Source organism: Zootoca vivipara, chromosome 17 (genome assembly GCF_963506605.1).
Source record: "Zootoca vivipara chromosome 17, rZooViv1.1, whole genome shotgun sequence".
Lineage (NCBI taxonomy): Eukaryota > Metazoa > Chordata > Lepidosauria > Squamata > Lacertidae > Zootoca > Zootoca vivipara.
The window spans coordinates 32,816,398-32,840,057 of NC_083292.1; the positions used below are offsets into that span (position 1 = coordinate 32,816,398).

A 23,660-nucleotide genomic window follows, 5' to 3' on the forward strand; every position below is an offset into this window, starting at 1 on the left:
GTCCCTTGAGGCTCAGGTAGCCCAGGTGTGCCCTTATGTAGACAGGGGTAGCCCAACTACTGGTGTCTATCATGCCATGCTGACCTCTAGGTTAAACAACTGCAACTTGTTCTACGTAGGGCTGCCTCTGGAGACGGTTCGGAAACTTCAGCCGACGCAGAATTCAGTTGATCACCGGAGCAAGGCGATGAGATTATTTTACACCGATCCTGGCCTGACTGCAATGCCTGCCAGTTAGTTTCCGGGCCCAATTCAAAGTGCTCATTTTGACCTATAAATGGATCAAGGACCGCCTTTCCCCATATAAACTTACCCGGACCCTGTGATCATCATTTGAGGCCCTTCTTTGTGTGCCTCCTCCATGAGAGGCCTGGAGGGTGGCCACACGAAAAGGGGCCTTTTCTGCAGTGGCTCCGTTTGTGGAAATGCCCTACCCAGGGAGGCTCACCTGGCACCTTCATTACATATCTTTAGGCACCAGGTGGGTACTTTTCTCTATAATCGGACCTTTTAAATGTGTTTGTCGGATTGGGGTAATTGGTTTGTTTTTCATGTGGGGTGGGGTTCCTTTGCTGGGCTGTTGTATTGTATTGTGAGCAGAATAGTGTTTGCATGAGGTACGTTTTTTACATTGCAATGTAGTCAAAGCAAAATTCCAAGTATGCTTGGTATTTGGCCAATAAATTATTCCTATTCCTATTATTATGCATTTTGTGTTCTCATTTTGCATTTTTATGTTGTGAACTGCCCTGAGATTTAGATTTATATAAGACCTGAGAGCCTAGGGTTCAAATCCCCACTTGGCCATGAAGTTTAGTGGGTGATTTTGAGCCATTTACTGTTTCTCAGCCTAACATACCTCATAGGGGGATTAAGTGAGGAGGAAAACCATATGTGTCATCTTAAGCTCCTTGCAGAATCATAGAGTTGGAAGAGACCACAAAGGCCACCCAGTCCAACCCCCTGCCAACCAGGAAACACCACCAAAGCATTCTTGAAATATGCCTGTCAAGCCTCTGCTTAAAGACTTCCAAAGAAGGAGACTCCACCACACTCCTTGGCAGCAAATTCCACTGTCGAACAGCTCTTACTGTCAGGAAGTTCTTCCTAATGTTTAGGTGGAATCTTCTTTCTTGTAGTTTGAATCCATTGCTCCGTGTCCACTTCTCTGGAGCAGCAGAAAACAACCTTTCTCCCTCCTCTATATGACATCCTTTTATATATACGAACATGGCTATCACATCACCCCTTAACCTTCTCTTCTCCAGGCTAAACATGCCCAGCTCCCTAAGCCGTTCCTCATAAGGCATCGTTTCCATGCCTTTGACCATTTTGGTTGCCCTCCTCTGGATACCTTCCAGCTTGTCAGTATCCTTTTTGAACTGTGGTGCCCAGAATTGGACACAGTACTCCAGGTGAGGTCTGACCAGAGCAGAAAAAAGATTTTAATTTACAAATTGGACTTTTGTTAGTTTCTTTCCAACTCTGAATTTTATAGACAGACTGAATGAGTATTTCATGTAGACTGCTTAGAACACAATTTCACCACATGGTGGGGTGGGGGCTTTGGGCCAAAAAACTCTATGGAAGTAAAAGCGTAAACATACAACAAAGGAGTATACAAAAGTCCACCAAAATGAATATAAACAAGAGCCTGGTTTCAAAATAATTTATTGCTACAAACTCATTTTTCTCCAGCCTGTGCATTCCATTATGATAGGATGCTTGATACTACACCTCCCCCCCCAAAAAAACATCGTTTTCACCCCTGGGTGCTGCTCCAGAGCATTGTGGGAGGGTGGCAGGAGGGGGTCTTCCTTTTCATGCCCCCCCTCCAAAATGGGAACAGGTTTGTTTTGATCCAGGTGAATCGTTCTCCCTCCTGAGGAGGGGGCAAGTTTAAAAGTGTCAGTACATACAGTCAGCAACATTTACTATAGGTGTGTGTGTGTGTGTGTGTGTGTGTGTGTGTGTCACACATTAAAAGCACATGACTCCGCTCTCCCCCCCCAAAAAAATATTGATAACTGTAGTTAACCCTTCACAGAGCAACAATTATCAGGGCCCTTAAACCACAATTCTCAGGTTGTTGTGTTGTGTTTTTGGAGGGGCGCTTTAAATGCATGGTGCGTATTACAGAAATGATTACATTCATCTGTGGATATTGTCTTTTTCCACAATCAAACAAAATCTTAGCAGCCTCATCCCCTTGCTTAGAGGGAGAATGGGAGAAAGAGACTGAAGGAAGAAAAATCCTTAGCCAAAAATGCTTTCCTCATCACCACAGCACAGCTCACCCTGAGGTAAAGCAGTCTGCATTTAAGATGCAAAAAAATACATTTAAAAAACCAGCTGTTTCTGAGAGTTGCGGCAAGGGGCAGGGAGAGAGATAAAGACTCAACCAACAGGGTTGGGTGAAGTGCTCAGAGCACTGCAGGACATTGCTGGTGCAGGCAGAACCAAAAAGGAAAAGACAACATAGGAACTAGATGGGCATGTTTCCTGGGTCAAGCTGGACACTACTTTGTTTTAGCCCAGGGAATCCTGGAAATAGTCAGAGGTTTAAAGAGCGGCGAGAACACCTTGGATAGAGAGAGTGTGCCTCAGCCTTTCGGCCCCTCCAAAACACCCCCTCCCAGTGCCAGGGAGTTAAGAGACGACTGAACTAGGTTTCAAAAACAGGTTTTAAAGCAGTTCCACTAATCAATGGCAGGAAAGATGGGGAAAACCCCACCCTCCCACACAAACACACATGACAAGTATTTATAGGCTGGCTTCCTTCTTGATAGCCGAGCCTGTCATTTCTGCCTCTTGTAGATCTTCTGGGCCAGGCCAAGGAAGATCCGGCTCGGCAGACGTACAGCATGCTGGGAAATAAGGCCCGATAAGCACTGGTAGCTGCTCTCCTCATAGTCCTGGTAGATTTTCTTCAGGCCCAGCTCCTCATAGAGCTGTTTCACATGTGCAACTTTGTCCAGATCCTTTTGTCCATAGTTCTCCTAAAGAGGCAGAGATTTATTGATTTAAAAAGAGTGCAAAAACGAACAGATTATGCCATCGGTTTGTTTGGTCTTCAATTAATGGCGTGGATGTTCAGGTATCATAACTTGGCGAGGAATCTGATTCACCAGGTACATTTTGGGACATTGTATAATTCACTTATTTCATTTTAATATTTGTTAAAAGTGGAACAGGTCTCCCCCCCCCCCTTTTAAAAGGGGCATATTGTCACCTGCCAGGGAAATATGGCATTTTAACTCTGCTTCATGTTGCAGTTTATTTGGGTCCGAGTTAACACAAACTTCAGTTCAAGTTACTTTGATACTGTCAGGCTTTTGCAATGGCTGGATGACTAGACACAAAAAAATAGATCTAATCTAATTTATTATGATTCATATTTCATCAGCCGACACAAAATTAACTCTTCCTATTGTTTTATCATGTTAAAATACTTCTTACAACTCTATTTTAGTGTTCTTGTGCCTTTGGGTGTTTTTCCCAAAAGGTAGCTTAGAAGAATGAAAAAAAATATAATTGTCTAAAAAGAGGTCATTTGTCTTTAACAATTTCAATTAACTTCTGCACACCTGCCGGTGTTTTGCCATAACTTGCATCAGGGTGTAAACCGGATTCTTTTAAAACCCATTTTGGCACCTGATGAAAAGCAGCTAAGCTCTTTTTCAAACCGCTGCTTGGATTTCAAAGGGAGACGGCGAAACCCACAGGTACCAACCAGCTTCTGGTCCCAGTGGGACAAAGAGGGATTACGGCTCCACTCCCTCCCATGCTAGCAGGGCATGGAACTGTGAAGACGCTTTACCTCTAGAAGTTGTCTCTGCTCTGCAGAGGCCCGTTTCAAACACTGCACCACCATCCAGCTGCATTTGTTATCCTGGATGTCTGTACCGATCTTGCCGGTCATTTCAGGGTCACCAAAGCAGTCAAGGAAATCATCCTACAGGCAGGGAGAGGGTTAATGCTGTGGCTTGACATTAACTGCACCGCTGGCCCAGAGAAATTGCTAGAAAAGACCAAGGCGCCAATAGAATAGTGGCAGATTTTGAAGTGCAGGGTCCCCTTCATGGCCCTCACCGCCATGCCCCCTCGCCACCACGCCCCCTTCTACGATTACAGCACTTTATAAGATTACGCAATACTCCTAAAAACATACAACAATAATTAGGGAGGCTTTGCAACACTTAGTGCTGATCTCCAGATGCTGTCTTTCAGATAAGATCTACTAATCTCTCTGCATGGAAGTGAGAGCTGGACCATAAAGAAGGCTGATCGCCGAAGAATTGATGCTTTTGAATTATGGTGCTGGAGGAGACTCTTGAGAGTCCCATGGACTGCAAGAAGATCAAACCTATCCATTCTGAAGGAAATCAGCCCTGAGTGCTCACTGGAAGGACAGATTGTGAAGCTGAGGCTCCAATTCTTTGGCCACCTCATGAGAAGAGAAGACTCCCTGGAAAAAACCCTGATGTTGGGAAAGATTGAGGGCACAAGGAGAAGGACAACAGAGGACGAGATGGTTGGACAGTGTTCTCGAAGCTACCAACTTCCGGTGTCGCTCCGCCCATCTATGGGCACCAAAAATGGCCGCCGCCGACACCAGAAGTAGCGTCTCTGCACTTCTGGACATGCATAGATGCGACTTTTGAAGCCGCCGGCGGCCATTTTTGGTGCCCATAGAAGGGCAAATCAGAAAGGAAAAAAATGGCCGCCGGCAGGATAAAATATAGAAGAAAAACGGGAGACGAAGTGATACGGGGGACCACCGGGAAAAGGTAAGTAAAAACGGGGGTTTCCCGGGGAAAACGGGGTGCTTGGCAGCTATGTTAACTGCTTTCTGCTTTTCTCTGTCTGTGAGGAAAACGGCTGCTCTGCTGGAGACAGTGTTGTGTCGGAGTGATCTGTCTGAACTGAAACAGACTTAGGAAGATCCCTAAATGTTAATAGGAGGAAACCTGTGCATGAAATTGTAAATATATTCTTCTCAGTTATATGTTTATGAAAGTAAGGTTCTGGACATTGTTTAGTCTTTACAAAGAAGTTATCAATCACCTACAAGAGTTATTTAGCTGCCTAGCTGTAATCTACTCTTACTTCCCATATCATCAAATTTTTTTTATAAATATATACTTACACACACACACACACACACACACACAACATATACTGCCTTGGACATGGAATGTTTATACTCTTCCCCTGCCGTTGATCTCCAGCAACAAGTTACTCAGTGGAAGGACAAAAAAAATGCAAAGGTATTAGACACTCTTGATTATGGGCATTCAACAAGGTTCCAGCAGGAAGCTGCCATAACATGGGTTCCCGGTTGCCATGACAACCAAAGCCAGCCACCCTTGAAACGAAAATTGGCAGCGGAGAGACTGAGGAGAGAGGCAGAGGCTCCTAGATTGTGTAGTAGAGCAAGGATGGGAAACCTTGCGCAGACCGAGGGCCACATGTCAGTGGTAGCTGGGGCCAGAGGCAAAAGTGGGCATGTAAACTTTGGCTTTGTGCGGTAGGCTACTTTCTACACACACCAGGCAAGCAAGAGGAATGAGTTTCTGCCAGGCAAAAATATTTGAGGAAGGTGGAAGGCTGAGCTGGTGTGCGGCCTGAGGAAGAGTCCTGAGGGCCAAAGAGAGAGGCCTGGAGGGTTAAAATATGTCCCCTCGAGCCTGATGTTCCCCACATTTGAGCAGAGATCTTAACTTATATGGAAACAGGGTCGTCATGAAGAAGAAGAAGAAGAAGAAGAAGAAGAAGAAGAAGAAGAAGAAGAAGAAGAAGAAGAAGAAGAAGAAGAAGAAGAAGAAGAAGAAGAAGAAGAAGAAGAAGAAGAAGAAGAAGAAGAAGAAGAAGAAGAAGAAGAAGAAGAAGAAGAAGAAGAAGAAGAGTTTGGATTTGATATCCCGCTTTATCACTACTCGAAGGAGTCTCAAAGCGGCTAACGTTCTCCTTTCCCTTCCTCTCCCACAACAAACACTCTATGAGGTGAGTGGGGCTGAGAGACTTCAGAGAAGTGTGACTAGCCCAAGGTCACCCAGCAGCTGCATGTGGAGGAGCGGAGACGCGAACCCGGTTCCCCAGATTACAAGTCCACCGCACTTAACCACTACACCACACTGGCTCTCAAAAAGCCCCATCCACTTGATACATTTAAAGCAGTGTTCATACCACTTTAAACACTCATGGCTTCCCCCAAAGGATCCTGGGAAACTGTGTTTTGTTAAAGTTGCTGTGAGTTGTTAGGAGGACGCCTCTATTCCCTTTGCAGAGCTGCAGTTTCTTAAGAGTGGCTTAACCACTGATCCCTCTCCCCAGGGAATTACAGCTTTGTAAGGGGAACAGGGGGTCTCCTTAATGTCTGGACATGTCTATAAGCTCTAAAAAAAATGTGTACAGTGCAGGCTTACGTGCAGTTCCTAGGTACCCTCACAGGTCCAGGCCTGCTTGAAATGTGTTGGGTGCCTTGATACCAGTGTCTCGATCATCCCAAACACGTTAATGATTGGTTTCTAATCTGTAACTAAAGGTCCATCTTGCACTGAGGGAAGAAGAACCATTAACAGCTTTTTCTAAATAAACAAGTTGTCTTGTGATTTTTTTTAAAAGTGATGCTTACAGCTATAATAATCTTAGCTAAGCTGCTTTATGATATCTGCCCGAAAAGCAGCATATATTACTGCAAATGAATGAATGAATGAATGGGGTCCAATCAGTTGGAACCAAATACAAGGGTAAGATAAGACTTTGAGTTACTTTGATAAGCTATTACCATATTTTCCCATGTGTAACGCCCCATGTATAAGACACCCTCTATTTTGGGGGACTCCAAATTAAGAAAACACCCCTCAGCACTACCCGTGTACCGTGTTTCTCATATTATAAGACATGTCTTATATTTATTTTTTCCTCCAAAAAACACACTGTGGCTTATTTTCAAGGGATGTCTTATTTTTTTCCTCCTCCTCCTGGCGCGGCCGGCATTGCTGCTGCGCCTATCACTATGTCTTATTTTCGGGGTATGGCTTATATTCCTTGAATGCTTAAAAATCCTGCTATGGCTTATTTTATGGGTATGTCTTAAAATATGAGAAACAGGGTATAAGACAAGCCCCTTTTTTGGTAAAAAACAAAGAAACCTAGTCTTATACATGGAAAAATACGGTAAGTAACTCTCTCTCTGACCCTGGCTTGCAAAAGCAGCATACACTGTTTCAGTTACCCTAAGGAATGAAGTTTTAAAACTGCTTTCTTCTGAAAAAAGAAACACAGTACTGTAATTTTCTTCCTTCCTATTCTTTTCCTACTTACGCAACTTTTAATAAGAGGAAAGAAGGGGGGAGAAAAGGGGTTTTAGGCAAAATATCAGCTAGCCTAACAAGGAGTGCAATTTTGGTTTTTACAACATTCCTGGTTCAAACCTGTTCCATCTTCCTTCAGGGTAGTAACTTGACAAACGGCAATTCTAACCTTGTCAACTCAGAAAAGTCTAGTTGCGAGATGTAACCTTGTCTACTGCTAACCTTGTCTACACAAAAGTATGTCCTGGGGTTTAGTTAGAAATGCTGCCTTGAATCATGACAGATAACCAGCAACAACAGGCTCCCTGCCCAATTTAAAATAACAGAAAAGGGCTGGTCCTCATGAAGCTAGCCATCGAAAGAATGGACAGGGAGAGCAAAAGTATGCACAGAAAAAGGGTCCACCACAGCTTCACCTCTGAACCCTGATCTCCTTGTTGAAACAAAATATTACACGCTCTGAGTATTTGGCAAATTAAGGCCATAGCCACGTGACTCCTGGGAACTGATCAGAGAACTACAGTTCCCAGAGTTCTGTGGAAGAAGCATGGATTGCTAAACCACTCTGAGAATTGTAACTCTTAACAATTTGCAGCACTCTTAAACTACAGTTCCCAGAGTTCTTTGGGGGAAGCCATGTCTGTTCGTGGTACAACACTGCTTTAAATAAAATAAAATAAAATAAAATAATAACAAAATTATTATTTATACCTGCCCATGTGGCTCTGGGCGGCTCCCAACCAAATATTAAAAACACAATACAGCATTAAACATTAAAAACTTCCCTAAACAGGTCTGCCTTTAAATTGTCTTTAAAAGTAATATACAGTGGAACCTCGGTTTATGAACACCTCGGTTTATGAATTTTCGGTTTATGAACGCCGCGGACCCATCTGGAACGGATTAATTCACTTTCCATTACTTTCAATGGGAAAGTTCGCTTCAGTTTATGAACGCTTCAGTTTATGAACAGACTTCCGGAACCAATTACACCCATGTTTCAGTTTATGAACGCTTCAGTTTAAGTACTCCGCGGACCCGTCTGGAACGGATTAATCCACTTTCCATTACTTTCAATGGGAAAGTTCGCTTCAGTTTATGAACGCTTCAGTTTATGAACAGACTTCCGGAACCAATTGTGTTCATAAACCGAGGTACCACTGTAGTTGTTTATTTCCTTGACATCTGATGGGAGGGCGTTCCACAGGGCAGGTGCCACTACCGAGAAGGCCCTCTGCCTGGTTCCATGAAACCTCACTTCTCGCAGTGAGGGAACCGCCAGAAGGCCCTCGGCGCTGGACCTCCATGAATGATGGGGGTGGAGATGCTCCTTCAGGTATACAGGACAGTGTAGATGTGGCCAGAGATCTCCATAAGTAAGAGAAGAAAAACACACCTGGATCTGGAAGAACTCCCCCATCTGTAATAGGATGGTCCTAGCATGAGCATGTTCCTCTTCACTGTCTATGCCAGCCTGGAGAAGAGAAGAAAGACAAAACATTTAAAAGTGATGTTGGGAGCCGTTTCTCCTGGGAAGCCATTACCAGAGCTCTCACGGAAACTACATTTATCAGAATTCTCTGGGGGCAGGGAGGCAAGAGTCATTAGTATTTCCTTCAGTAAAAAACATTCAGGCACATCAAGGCTACTTTTGAAGGCCTTCCTCCTTTCTTCTGCTGGAGGAGTCAATGCAGGACAGGGGCTTTCACATTGTCTGCAGTGAGTTTACAAGATTTGTTCTCCTATTAAGGCTGCCCTTTCTCCATCCTTTTTAGTTATTTGGCAAAGACAGTTTTGCTTCTGTAAGCATTTGGGATCTAACGAGCTATGAATAAATAATCTATTTGATGGCCAGAGGCTTCTTAGATTTTTTTAAACTGTCATTTAAATTTGCTTTGTTATTTGATGACCATATTTGTTGATATATATAAAACTAGCTGGCCCGGTCATGTGTTGCTGTGGCTCATCCCTATGATTTCCCCCACCCTGTCCCAATCCATGACGTATTCTGTCCCCTCCTCCCCCCAACCCCCACCCAGGTGAGTCCCCACTTCCATTTGGCCTAGTCTGTAAAGGTGTGCCATGGTGCTGTGGAGAGAGAAGGTTTTCTAGCTGCAGTACCAGTGTAGCCGCCAATAGAGGGCGAAGGTTTTCTAGCTGCAGTACCAGTGTAGCCGCCAATAGAGGGCGATGTTTCGTAACCTGGTTCTTTTCCCAGCATGCTCAACAGGGTCTCCTGGCTGGCTTTTTAGGTTCTAAAAACGGGTTTTTAGCTTGTGCAGGTGTGACATTTGTATACCCCATGTAGCTAGGAACACTCACATAGTGGCATGTGACGTTGTGTCCAAATTTCATCGCTGTCACTCAAGCGGTTTTGGTGAAACTTAGAAACCAACGGACATGGCCAGTTTACATTTTTATATATATAGATGTTGTTTTGTGTGCAGCTGTGTGGCTCAATGAATACACACTATTGTTAAGACAGAGCTACCCGAGAGAATGACTTGCTCAAAGATTCAAATCAAAGATTCCAAATGCATACGATTCTCCCCTTTAGGAGTGGGAACCAAAAGACAACTTGGGTCCCCGCGAACCCTTCTCGTTTTTATTTATTCACTGCATTTTTAAAATCCCGCTTTGCAGACAATTGCCTGAGTGGCTCACATCAATTAAAAATGCAAATGAGGAAGAGAGACTGAGAGGGTGGGGCCCAGCTCCCAGTGTTACAAACTAAAGCACACAGCACACAAGGGGGAAAAGGAAGTCAAGGAGAAAGGTAGAGGAAGGAGAGGAGTTCTTCCAAGAACAGAACAAAGCTATAAGAGGGCAGTTATACCCAGTTCAGGGCAGGCGGACCTTTCCTTGCAGGTGTTTTTGTTTGGGTAGTGGTTGATAGTTCTAGCGCCAGGCTGTTCTCCCCCCTTGCTGTTCTTCCTGGGAGGGAGGAAATGCAACCTCAAAGGGCCCTTAGCCCTCTGGCTCATGGGCTGGGATCAGAGCATCCACTTCTGTGGCTTCCGGGGAAACTAGCAGTTGGAGCTGAGCATTCTTGCTAGCAGGGAAGCAACCAGAAACTTGCAGCTGCTCCTTCTCTGCCTGATGGATGGGGCTAGGTTGGCTTCCCCCTGGCCTTGGTATTCCTGGGAGCCAGGGACCCTAGGACTCCTAGCTGAGGGCAGGAGCCTGAACATGCTTGGCCTTCAGCTCTCCAGCCCCAGGGAAACTTGTATTTGCGACATCCTTCCCCCTGCCCCCCGCCCTGCCAAGCAACATCGATACTGCAAAAGTCCGTTCGCTCACCATATACATTGCAGCCGCCACTGGGAGGTAGAATGAGTAGAAGGCCGTCTTGTATTTGACAATCGTTTTGTACCTGCCAGAGAAGGGCATCCACGGTTCAGGGTTAGAGTCAGTCATGACTTGAAAAGTTTCCAGCTTTGAATCATAAATATGCAACACACAAGGGGTTGCAACTCCTGCTTGCATTGCTCACCAATTCTGTCTACCCCGCACCCCCTTTGCCAACCCTCAGAAACAACAACAAAACCTCACAGCTCCCCTTTATTTTTTTTAAAGGGTCAGGTTCATAGCTGCCAAGTCTCCCGTTTTTCGTGGGAAACCCCCGTATTTTAAAGTTTCCCGCTGGCAGCCCGGATTGAAAAAAATCCCATAAATCCCCCAGATTTCCTACCTGCCAGGGAGGTTGCATTTTGGGTCCTGGCGCCGCCCGATTTCCAGTGCCCATACATGGGTAGCGCGGCACCAGAAGTCGCTTCTACGCATGTCTGGACTTCCGGTGCCGCGCTACCCATGTATGAGCACCGGAAATCAGGCGGCACCGGCACCGGAAGTTGCTTCTACGCATGTCCAGACATGCGTAGAAGCGACTTCCGGTGCCGTGCCGCGCCGCTGCTGATCCCGCATTTTTCGGCAGGAGACTTGGCAGCTATGGTTAGGTTGTGTTCAAATAAGTTATACACTCAGAACAGAGCCACAGAAATTAAAATATCCAAGCTAGGTCATGTCCATTAATAGCAATGAGCCAGCTCTGAATAGGACCAACAATGGAGGCAGCGCTTTGTTCTTTTTGTAGATTTAATTATCAATAACCATCATTGTGCCGCTTTTTTTCTGGGCCAAGTCCAATACTATTTCCTTGTCATCTCAATAGCTTCTCACCTCTGTTCTGTGAAGCGGTTCAGATCCACCTTAGATGGGGGAGCAGTGATAAGATCCAGGGCTTGCCCCAGTTCAGTCTGGTGTGATGTCTGGGGGGGGTAGGGTGGGGAGAGCAGGAACAGGATAAGAGCAGAAAATTGAGATTGACAAACCATCAGCTCTCTGCTATTCCTATGAAGAAATGCTGCAAAGTGTCTTAGTTTTAAAAACAGGCCCGATCAAGGTCGTCTGCTACTTCTTCACGGACCTCACCAAAGCACAACTTAAATATATGTTAATTAAAGGAATAAAGAGACAGCACTGGTGTTATTTTCCTACCCAAAGGAGATGGCTTCTCAACTAATGGCAGTAGTAGAGGATGTGATTGAGATTTCCCAATCCACTTGGTGAAGGGGAAAGATTCTAGTCCTCAAGGTTAACCTTTGAAAGCAGAGTGAGAGAATGTGCCGTCATGTCTGGGGCACAGCTGTCAACTTTCCCCCTTTTTTTAAGGGAAATTCCCTTATTCCGAATAGGATACCTCGCGAGAAAAGGGAAAAGTTGAAAATGGTCTCGGGGGAAAGGGCTGTTTTTTTTTTAAAGCAGCGCAAGGTTTGCAAAAGTAAACAGCAGAAGAGGGGGCTCAGGGCTTCTTTGAGGAGTTCTGGGCCCCAGAGCCAGACCCTCCAGTGTGCTTCTCTGAGAAGGGTGCTTTCTTCCTTAGCCTGGTATAATGGTCAAAGGGTGATATTAGGACCGGGGCTCAAATCTCCAACCAGCCATGCAGCTCATAGGGTGACCTTGGGCCTGTCAAGCCTAAGCAACATAACATGGTTATGTTGTGGGGATAAAATGGAAGGGTGTGGGGGGGGGGAAGCTTATGCTATCCCCAAAGATGGGTTTAAAATAAAAGAGAGAAAATATTTTCCTGCTGATTAAATCTGCAACAAGACCTTTCTGTGGTTGTGGGGACAGGGGGGTGCCATGAAAAAGCAATGGGGGGTGCAGTCTTCCTTTGGGGCAGGGAGTATATTCTCTGCAGGTCAAAAGTAGCCTCCGACACACTCAAGGCCGCAAATTCTCTCCTCCCCTCCATGAAGGGGAAGCAGTTTCCATGGCAACGGAAGGACCTTCCATCAGGGGCAAAGGCTTCGGGCCCAGTCCCCAGCATGTTGAAAACGACAGTGTTGAAACAACGATAGCCCTTCACGGCAGGGCCCAAGCCCACCTGGAGAAACAGCTCCAGCAAGTTCAGGTAGTACGGCTGACCCCGGCAGTATCGCTTCAGCAGGCGGTAGATGGTGGACTCCAGCAGGAAAGCGTCGTTCACGGCATCCAAGCCAATTCCTTCCTGGGGGGCAAAGAAAGAAAAAACAGTTCAATGCATTAGTTGACTGGGCACTCCAGCTCATCATTGAGGCTGCAGTCCTACGATGCTTCCCTGGGAGTAAGTTCCATTGGACTCAGTGGAATTTACTTCTGAGGAGACTGGCATAGGATTGTGGCGTTAATTACTAAGGAGTCTGTAGAAGCTTTGACCCTGAGAGGGGAATGGATTATAACACATCTAAAAATGTAAGAAGAGTCTGCTGGATCAGGCCAATGGCCATCTAGTCTAGCTAGCATCATGTTCTCATGCAGGATCCAGCCACAACAGCGGTCTCCGGCTGCTGATATTCAGAAGCAATACTGCCTCTGAGGCAGCCATTATCCGCTGTGAATTTGCCCAATCCTCTTTTACAGCCGTCCAAGTTGGTGGCAGTCACTGGTTCCTGTGGGAGGGAGTTCCACAGTTTAACCATGCGCCAGGACACATCCACCTGATTGCCCATTTATGTGCACTAAAGTGGCATGGGATGGGCAGCCTGGTGATTCACACATACAGGTGAAACTCGGAAAATTAGAATATCGTCGGAAAGTGCATTTATTTCAGTAACGCAACTTAAAAGGTGAAACCAATATATGAGATAGATGCATGACATACAAAGCAAGATATGTCAAGCCTTTATTTGTTGTAATTGTAATCATTTGTCGTTAGGCGGGTCAATTATAAATGCAATGTAATTCATGAAACGTAATAGCGATGTTTATTTTTGTATTATCGTAACTATTTGTTTTATTACCGTGGAATTTCCAAAAGAAAGCATTTGTAAAAATTAAAAGAAAAATAAAAAATAATACGTTGCATTACTGAAATAAATGCACTTTTTGACGATATTCTAATTTTCCAAGTTTCGCTTGCACTGTACTGGATCTAATAATATATGTCTTTGAACGGCTGATGGTAGCTAGTTATCTTTCCACCAAAATGGCATCTAAAAATAATAATCAGTGGATGATATTCTATCAGGTTATGAGAGAGGGAGCCATAAGGCCTCCCCATTAGTTTTGCCGAAAGAAGTAGCAACTTTTAGCTCCTCTCAATTCCCCCCTCCCCACCCACTACAAGATCTCTGGGCTGCACCCAGCTAAGTTTTATTCAGTATAGTCCCATTGAAATGAATGGACATAAGCTAGTCATGACCATTCATTTCAACGGGTCTATTCTGAGTAGGACTAGCACTGAGCCCTACATTCCTCTGTAGCTAAGTAACTAAGCTTGCTTTTCTCACCTTCCCTTTTCCCTTTTGTGTTGTGTCTCTTTGATTTCCTTGCATCATTGATATTTGCATTTAAAATGCTAATCATAATCAACAGCACAGAGTGAATGAGCACAGCAGACAGACAACAGCGGGCAAAAGCAAGGGCTTGGGGCTTGCAAAGTGATGCTTGATGCAATAAAGTGTTACTCGTTTTCTACTTGCAAAATCCTGGTAAGTATGAGATGAAGGAAAAGGGTTGGGATCCAACTAAGCTCTACGTGGAGCAGACACACTGAAGAAGTGCAGAGTGTATTTAAATGGGTGTACTCTGAGAGCAGGACCAACATTGGCTGCAACCAGATGATAATAATAATAATAATAATAATAATAATAATAATAATAATAATAATAATTTATTTATACCCCGCCCATCTGGCCGGGTTCCCCCAGCCACTCTGGGCGGCTTCCAACAAAATATTAAAATACAGAAATCCATCAGACATTAAAAGCTTCCCTGAACAGGGCTGCCTTGAGATGCCTTCTAAAGGTCTGGTAGTTGTTGTTCTCTTTGACCTCTAGTGGGAGGGCATTCCACAGGGTGGGTGCCACTACCAAGAAGGCCCTCTGCCTGGTTCCCTGTAACTTGGCTTCTCGTAGCGAGGGAACCGCCAGAAGGCCCTCGGCGTTGGACCTCAGTGTCTGGGCAGAACGATGGGGGAGGAGACGCTCCTTCAGGTATACTGGACCAAGGCCGTTTAGGGCTTTAAAGGTCAGCACCAACACTTTGAATTGTGCTCGGAATTCTCCTAGATGAGAAGGTGTAGCACCCAGGGGCTTAAGCCCCTGCACCTATAAATAAAAGCAGGCAACAAGTGGACCCCATTCCCCAACGCTCAGGACCAGGCACCCCCAAACTGCGGCCCTCCAGATGTTTTGGCCTACAACTCCCATGATTCCTAGCTAACAGGACCAGTGGTCGGGGAAGATGGGGATTGTAGTCCAAAACATCTGGAGGGCCGAAATTTGGGGGTGCCTGCTCAGGACATTCAATCATCTGTCGCCCGGAGCTGCTCTCGCACAACCTAGTGCCCTCCAGACACTGTTGGATCCCAAGTCTCATCATCCCTTGCCACTGACCACACTGGTTGGAGCTGATAGGAGCTGGGATCCAATAACATCTGGTGGACCAGGTTGGGGAAGCCAAGCAGCCTACCATCTGGTACACAGACTCAGCAGAACCAGAAGATAAGGATCCGGATAAACCACCCAACTCACAAGCTGCTTGGGGCAATGAGAGATTTCAGGCTGGATCCTGGAAATTGGACATGTTTTCAGAAATCCCGTGGACAGGGAGCCTGCAACCCTCCAGATGTTGATGGACAGCAAATCCCATCATCCTCGACAGCCACGCTCGCTGGGGCTGATGGGAGTTGGAGTCTTGACAGCATCCTGAGGGCCACAGGTCACCGTTCCTTTCATTGTAGTGGCCGACCCATGTGCCGCAGAGGTCAGGCAAACCCTAGAAACCGTCGCCCCTACCTTTTTGTACCAACAGGGTTGGCCCCGGCGGGTCTCCGAAGAGTCCATGATGTCGTCTGCCACCAGGAAAAAGGCCTGCAGCTGAAATCAAACCAGATACCACCCCCATGTTATTATTGCATACTGTAATACCGGTAACTAGGGGTTGTCACACCCGCTCGCTCCCCTAGCTAGCACCAGCTACCCCTTTGCCCATCCTCCACACCTGCCCAACCCCCTCCCTTTATCGCTCACCTATCGCCCCATTCCTCCCCAATAGCTCACCTAGAGCCCCACCCCCTTTAAAGACATGTTTAACAAAGGAAGACACTTCACACAGACTCTGCCAAATTGCTGTGTGGAAAGGCAGGTTTAAAAGAGGAGGGAGGCACTTCAGAGCCTCCCCCCACGCTTTTTAAAACTGCTCACTTGGGCCGGTCAATCCGCCATTTCTCTAGCTGCAAGAGCGTGGTAAGGTTGTTGCCATGGTCCTGGAGCTTGAGAAATGGCAGACCTTCCTATATATAGGAAGATATAGGCCAGATAACAATGAGGGAACGTTTGTTTTTGTTTTTTCAAATGTGGTGGATGTGTGAAAAGCCAAAGGTTTGGGGAAAATGATACACAATGAAATGAAAATTAAAAAAAGTCTAAACTGGTAATTCCCAAAAACCTGAGGCCTTTCTTTTAGAGATAATAGGGTGAGAGACCCCCAAAAAGAGGATTAACTTATTTATGTATGGAACAACAGCAGCTTGAATATTGTATGCACAGAACTGGAAAGAAGAGAAAACACCAAGGGAAGAATGGATTTTAAAGCTAATGGACTATGCAGAACCGGCGGCGCTAACAGCAAAAATAAGAAGCCAACATGACAGAATATTCATGGAAGAATGGAAGCCCTTTTTGGAATATCTGAAAATATACCATAATCAGATGGAATCTGAAGCAGGATTTGAAATATGAGCAGCAGTAGAAAAAATGATAGTCTATGATAGGAGAAGGATATGCTTTAGACAAAATGTTTATTAGAATGCAGAATGGAAATAGGACGGGACTAAGAATAGGATGGAGAGAAAGGCAGGAACTCAAAGTTTAGAGAGACAAATTTGAAATTTACAAATTTGAAATCTGGAATTTCTATGTAAAGATTTTAAAGTCTAATGTCTAAAGGTAACGAGCCCTGCTACAGCAGGCGATGTAGTCCAGCAGCCTGTTCTCACAGTGGCCAATCACATGCCTATGAGAAGCCCAAAGGCAGGACCAGAGTGGAAGGGCAATTATCCCAACCTCCAATTCCCAGCAATTTCAAAAGCATGCTTCCTCCAAGAGCAGGAGGTAGAGCACCGCCATTGTAACTAGTAGGTCTGCTCACCTCGGAACAAGCAGAAATTGCATTTCTCAAGCATTGGTGTTACATCCGCACAAAATGAGATTAAGACATAAACCCGGCCAGGTATGGCAAGCCTGGGGAAACACCCTTTTATTTCCACATCACCAGATAACAGAGACAATGTAAGCAAAACACCCACCAGTTCAATGCACCATCCGACAGCTAGAGCACGTTGGAAGCTTTTCGGATCCTGCTGCTCCGGCGGAGCCAGCTCCCGGAAAGCAGCCACAACCGTCAGGCCCCGGTTATATTTCCCCCCAACGGCATTGTATTCCACGACCTGCAAGGGAACGGAGGGGTGACATTTGCGGCGACGCTCACCCCCATAGTTACAGACTCCAGGATAGAGGAAGCTTTTCGCTACTGAAAGCGGGCTCCGGAACAGGGATGGAGGAACAGGCAGCTCCCATCAGCCCTATTAGCAGGCATGGCCAATGGTCAGAGATGACAGAAGTGGTAGTTCAATAACATCTGGTAGGATACCGGTTCCTGCCTCCGTCTTAGACCAGTCATGTCCCAACCAGTCAGGGATCACATATTAAGTGAGGTGTAAAACCTAGTAGTTCGAAAGCACGTCAAAGTGCAAGTAGATAAATAGGTGGGAAGGTAAACAGTGTTTCCGTGTGCTGCTCTGGTTCACCAGAAGCAGCTTAGTCATGCTGGCCACATGACCTGGAAGCTGTACGCCGGCTCCCTCGGCCAGTAAAGCGAGATGAGCGCCGCAACCCCAGAGTCAGTCACGACTGGACCTAATGGTCAGGGGTCCCTTTACATTTAAAGCAGGGATGGGGATACCTGTGGCCCTCCAGATGTTGACTCGAGCTCCCATCAGTCCCAGCCAGAACGGCCAATGACCAGAAGTTGTAGTCCTCCCATCCTGTAAAGCAGTGTTTCCCAAACTTGGGTCTGTTTGTGGACTACAGCTCCCATCATCCCTAGCTAGCAAGACCAGTGGTCAGGGATGATGGGAATTGTAGTCCGAAAACAGCTGGAGACCCAAGTTTGGGAAATACTGCTGTAAAAGGATTTGCTATTAGGTTATGAAACAATATCCATTGCACACACACATTGCACACACAATTGCTATCAGCAACAACTCCCTACTTACGATTTCAACAGGCATTCAGAGGCACACCACTTCCATCGCTGGAAGTAATTTATAGACATCCTGGCTCACAATCATTGACAGGCTTATTTGCCTAATCCCATTTAACAGCCATCGGCTAACATCTCATAGAAGTGAATTCCATAGCTTAATCAAAAGCCTTGTGAAGAAGTCCCTTTTGTCTGTCCTGAATCTTCCAACATTTGGCTTCACTGAATGGCTCCTGACTTCTATGATGAGAAAATATTTTCTATGCCCACTTTCCCCACACTTTGCAACATTTTATATGCAGCTGGCACACCCTCCCTTACTTGCTTCCCCCCACACATTTAAAGCACAATGATACCACTTTAAACTGCCACGTCTTCCCCCAAAGAACTCTGGGAGATGTAGTCTGTTAAGGGTGCCGAGAGCAGACCCTTAATCCCAGGCACCCCCAAACTTCGGCCCTCCAGATGTTTTGGACTACCATTCCCATCTTCCCCGACCACTGGTCCTGTTAGCTAGGGATCATGGGAGTTGTAGGCCAAAACATCTGGAAGGCCGCAGTTTGGGGGTGCCTGCTTAATCCCCTAACAGAGATACAACTCCCAGAGTTCCCTGGGAAAAGAGATTGATTGTTAAACCACTTTGAGGCAGAAAGACAGGATAGGCCCCAAGCTGAAGCCTGGATGTGCCTGGGAGCCAAATATACACAAATGGACAGGGGTTCTATAAGGGAAGAAAATGTATGTAATTAATGAGATTTAATAACATCATGATTTAGCCTTTAGATAAGGTGCATGCTTTAGGCCAGGCACCCCCAAACTGCGGCCCTCCAGATGTTTTGGCCTACAACTCCCATGATCCCTAGCTAACAGGACCAGTGGCCAGGGATGATGGGAATTGTAGTCCAAAACATCTGGAGGGCCAAAGTTTGGGGGTGCCTGCTTTAGGCAGATGAAACTGCCCCAAATGTGCAGCACCACAGCAGGGGTCACTAACCTTTATAGGCCTGAACGCCTGTCTTATCGGTAGGTCATCATGTCCCAACCAGTCAGGGATCACATAAAGATATATTTGGAGTTTGGGGTGTCTGCCATAGACAGCCCCCTTCTGGTCCCTCTCCCAGAAAGAACATACAAAACACACACAGACACACACACACACACACACACAATTTACTTTTTCTAATGGATGAACAAAAAGCCCATAGAGCCAAAAGAGCAAATGGGAAAGAATATCACTCTCCCAACTTCCTTCTTCCGCTCTGTTTTTCTCAAGGAAGAGAGGTGATGACCCCTCTATATCTCATGACCAAGGGGGCAGTGAGTGGGGGGCTCAGAGGCTTTGCGGACAAGCAGAGGAAGACCTGCTTGAAGAAGGCCACTGTGCCCACGAGCACCATGTTGGCAACCACCAGCTTCAAGTTTCCATTAAAAGCCTTTCCAAATCAAGCTCACGCCGTCACCTGCTTCAGCCTGGCGACAGCATCAGACACCTCCGCGTTGTGGAGGTCATCTTCTGTCAGATCCTTCACAACTTGGGGGAAGAACCCCACAAACTGGTCCATGTCTGTGGCTGCCGCCGCCGCCTCCTCCTTTCCATTTTGGCTCATTCTTCTATCTGGAAAAGAGAAGCACACGGCCGTGGAATTACACAAGGCAAGGCACCCACACACATTGTGATATGCCTACACACAAGGAAGGTGGCATAAGTCTCTAGAGCAACAGAAGGCAGCCTACACCCAAGACAATTGCACAACATGGGGTGACCTTTTTAAGGAGTTCTAAGCAAGAACCCAACCCAGGAGGTCCGAGCTCCATTCTGCTCCCTCCTATAGGAGTCTTCTTCCCCCATCCCATCCATTTGCTCTAATACAGGGATAGGGACCCACTTTTGGTCTCAGGGCTACCCTCCTTGATGGGAAACCTTCTGGGAAGCCACATGAAAGTACTGGGTTGAGCCAGGGGCCAGCAACAAAACTTTAATTTTACAGATACACAGCAGTGTGGTGGCTCAGGTGACAGGTCAAAGGCCCGATACTATTTCTGCATCAGAATCTCCATTTCCAGTGTCCATCCAACCAGCTTGATAAGGGAACTTTTTAGCCCCTGTACGCTCGTAAGTTATTGTTGCTATTATTATTTATTAAATTTGTATACCACCTTTCAACTGGAGGTCACAACATAAAAATACAAAATGAGAACACAAAATACATAATAAAACCAAAACAAACCAATACTCCCCCTCCACAAACATATTTAAAAGGCCATAGAATATTAATCAGCCAAACTCCTGGTTACAGAGGAATGTTTTCGCCTGGCACCTAAAGATATGCAATGAAGGAGCCAGGCAAGACTCCCTGGGGAGAGCATTCCACAAAAGGGGAGCCAATGCAGAAAAGCCCCGTTCTCATGTTGCCACCCTCTGTATCTCTCATGGAGGAGGCACTCGATGAAGGGCCTCATATGATTATCACAGAGTCTGGGTTGGTTTGTATGGGGAAAGGCAGTCCTTGAGGTATAGTGATTCTGAACAGCTTAAGGCTTTTATTGATCAAAACGAGCGCTTTGAATTTGGCCCAGAAACTAATTAGCAGCCAAGGCAGTTGGGCCAGAATGAATGCTCAGGCTGTCTTGCTTCAATTAGCAACGGGGCTGCCGAATTCTGCACTCAGATGAAGTTTCTGAACTGTCTTCAGAGGCAGCCCTATATGTAACGCATCACAGTAATCTAACCTAGAGGATTATCCAGAGCATAGATGGCAGAAGTTAGGCTATCCCTGTCCAGATAGGGGAGCAGATGGGCCACCGGCCAAAGCTGAGGATAGGCACTGTGCGCCACTGAGACCACCTGAGCCTCAAGCGACAGCAAAGAATCCAGAAGCTTCTTCAGAGAGAGCGCAACCACATCAAGACCATGCAGCCTCCTAGCCATCCTATCTAGGGAACCACCCACTCACAGTCCTTCAGTCTTATCCGGATCAAGCTTCAGTTTGTTGAATCTCATCCATCCCATTATTGAGGTATGACAACGGTCCAGCACACCCACTGCTATGTGTCATCAGCATATTGCCGACAACATACTCCAAAACCCTGGATAATTCCGCTCAGCGGTTTCATGTAGATGTTAAGCAGCATAAGGGGATAAAACTGAACCCTGAGGAACCTCACATCGATGACTCCACAGGACTGAAGAGCTTCCGCAAAATCACCCTCTGGAAACGACCATCCAAGTGGGACTGGAACCACCGCGAAGCGGTGCCACCCTCCTCTAACTCCCAACTCAGACAGCCGCTCCAGAAGGATAGCATGGTCAATGGTTTGGAAGCCACTGAGAGGTCCTGGAGAATTAACAGGGGCGCATTTCCCTTGTCTATCTCCTGACAGAGGTCATCATGCAGGGTGACCAAAGCAGTTTCTATCCCCAAACCTGGCCTGAACCCCGACTGAAATGGATCTAGAAAATCTGTTTCCTCAAAGAGCCCCTGGATCTGGTCCGCGACAACCCACTCAAAACCTTGCTCAATCAGGGGAGAGGGGCAACTTGTTTGTAGTTAAGATTGCCTGTATCCAGTGAGGGTTTCTTGAAAGGAGTGGCTTCATCACCATGTACTTAAGCAGGCAGGGACCACCCCCCCCCTCACAGGGAGGCATTAGTCACCTCAGCTGACCGATCCAAGCACATTGTCAACATCCTTGAGTTTTACTAACTGAAACTCATCCAACACAACAGGACAAGACCGTGCTCTTGACACCCCTTGAGATTCATCTGCTGCAACGGCGGAGTCAAAATCCTGGTGGATGCAAGCAATTTTATCCTCAAAATTCTTTGCAAACAAGTCACAGTGAGTTATGATCGGTTCTGCCACTTCCTTCTGGCCAGACTGTAAAAGTCTCCACACCTGGAAAAAGCTCTGCTGGATAGCACAATGAGGATGCAACGGAGGCGGCAAAGAAGGCGTACTTTGCTGCCTTCTTTGCCGCCTTCACTGCCACAAGGTAGGCTCAGCAATGATTGCATTCCACCGGAGTTTTCCTCCACATTAAGCTTGAGTCATCTTTCAGCTTGTTTCCTCGCCCTAAGCTCTGGACCATACCAGGGAGCCAAGCAGGCTCCACGAAGCAGGAGAGGGCGCTGGGGGGGGGGGAGCTAAGCATTTAGGAACACTGAGTGAGATGCTTCTGTTTCAAGAGAAAGGCGTACACGTTCTGTTACGTACAATGGAACTTCAAGAAAAGCACAACTTGTTGTTGTTTAGTCGTTTAGGACTCTTCGTGACCCCATGGACCATAGCACACCAGGCACTCCTGTCTTGCACTGCCTCCCGCAGTTTGATCAAAGCACAACTTAAATCACCCCAAAAGAAGATATTGGAGCACTCCAAATCATTTCCCAAGTATGTGCACAGAAAAACTGTAAATTCCAATGAAAGGCAAAACCTGGAGATCTGCATTGATCATTGAAATGCATCCATTATTTATTATTGTTATTATTATTATTGCATTGTCTTAGAAGGGGCCATGATTTTGACTATCGCGAAAAGACTTGTGGATTTGCTACTACACTATTTCTGGTATGTGTTGGAAGGTAAGATAGCAAAATCCCTTGAGGACTAGTGACTTGCATTGTCAACAATGTCCTAACCACACTCACGTTTGCAGAGAAACCGTGAGTCCACCCGCCCATTCCTGTTTAACGAACCCCTTTGCCTTCTTTCCCCGCGTCTAGGCTGGGTAATACACACGCAGACCTCGGGTGGGTAATAAATGCAGTTTCCAGTGGGGTAGCCGTGCTAAGTCCTATTGCAGGTAAATCAACAAAAGAGTCTTGTGGCACCTTAAAGAACTGCTATTTTTTAAGGCTCCCTGTTGATTTTATAATATAGCATTATAAGGGAAAGGAAAGGAAAATTACTACCCCTCCCCGCCGGCTCTCTCACCTGATCCTGTTTCTCCAGGCTTCTCTGCGGCACTGAGCTAGAGTTGCAGGCAATATTACTTATAGAGATTCCTATTGCGCCGGGGTGCATTCAGGGCTTTGTAGTCCTCGCGCTGTCAGAGCCCCAAGGAACCTAGCGCAGGTTTGCCGGCTGGCGGACTACCACCCCCAGAGCGCACCGCGAAAGAGGGTGGCGGTTCCCGTGGTAAAAATGGACCATAGCAGCGCCACCACCTGGATTGGCTTTCTCCATCGTATGAGGACGGGCCATGGGGCGGGGAGCCAATCAGAAGGAGGGAGCAGAGACGCTTGAACCCCACGGGAGCTGTGGATTGGCTGGCGGGGAAACAAAAGGGGTGGGAAGAGAAGGCGGGAAACAAACGAGCCCATGGTGGGAGGGAATAATGGGAGGGAGCGCAGCCGCTAAGGAGTATTTTACTTTAAACGTTTCGCAAGCTTTCTAACCTCACAGGGTTCTTCGTCAGAGAAATATTGTGCCGTTAAGACTTCGGTTTTTTTTTATCTTGTTGCTTCTGAAGCAAAGCTGGTCTGGTTTAGATTTGTTGCATGTTGGAGATAGCAGTGTTGATTTGGTTCACAAAGGGAATATCAATCTGGGGGAGGGAAGAATCACACCTACCGTATAGGGCACGGTATAACAA

At 46.3% G+C, this 23,660-nt stretch overlaps 1 protein-coding gene across 1 annotated transcript; it reads right to left on the reverse strand.

The window, feature by feature from the left end:
- Positions 1–1,654: 1,654 nt before the first annotated feature.
- Positions 1,655–23,136, reverse strand: FDPS (farnesyl diphosphate synthase). The gene is made up of 10 exons (XM_035098698.2): positions 23,000–23,136; positions 19,526–19,680; positions 17,110–17,250; positions 15,599–15,679; positions 12,706–12,828; positions 11,499–11,587; positions 10,620–10,692; positions 8,716–8,793; positions 3,821–3,955; positions 1,655–2,999 (listed from the first exon to the last, which is right to left on the reverse strand). The coding sequence occupies exons 2-10, from the start codon at positions 19,670–19,672 to the stop codon at positions 2,799–2,801; spliced, it is 1,068 nt and encodes a 355-aa protein (XP_034954589.2). The 5' UTR covers positions 19,673–19,680; positions 23,000–23,136; the 3' UTR covers positions 1,655–2,798.
- Between the last annotated feature and the right edge of the window lie 524 nt (positions 23,137–23,660).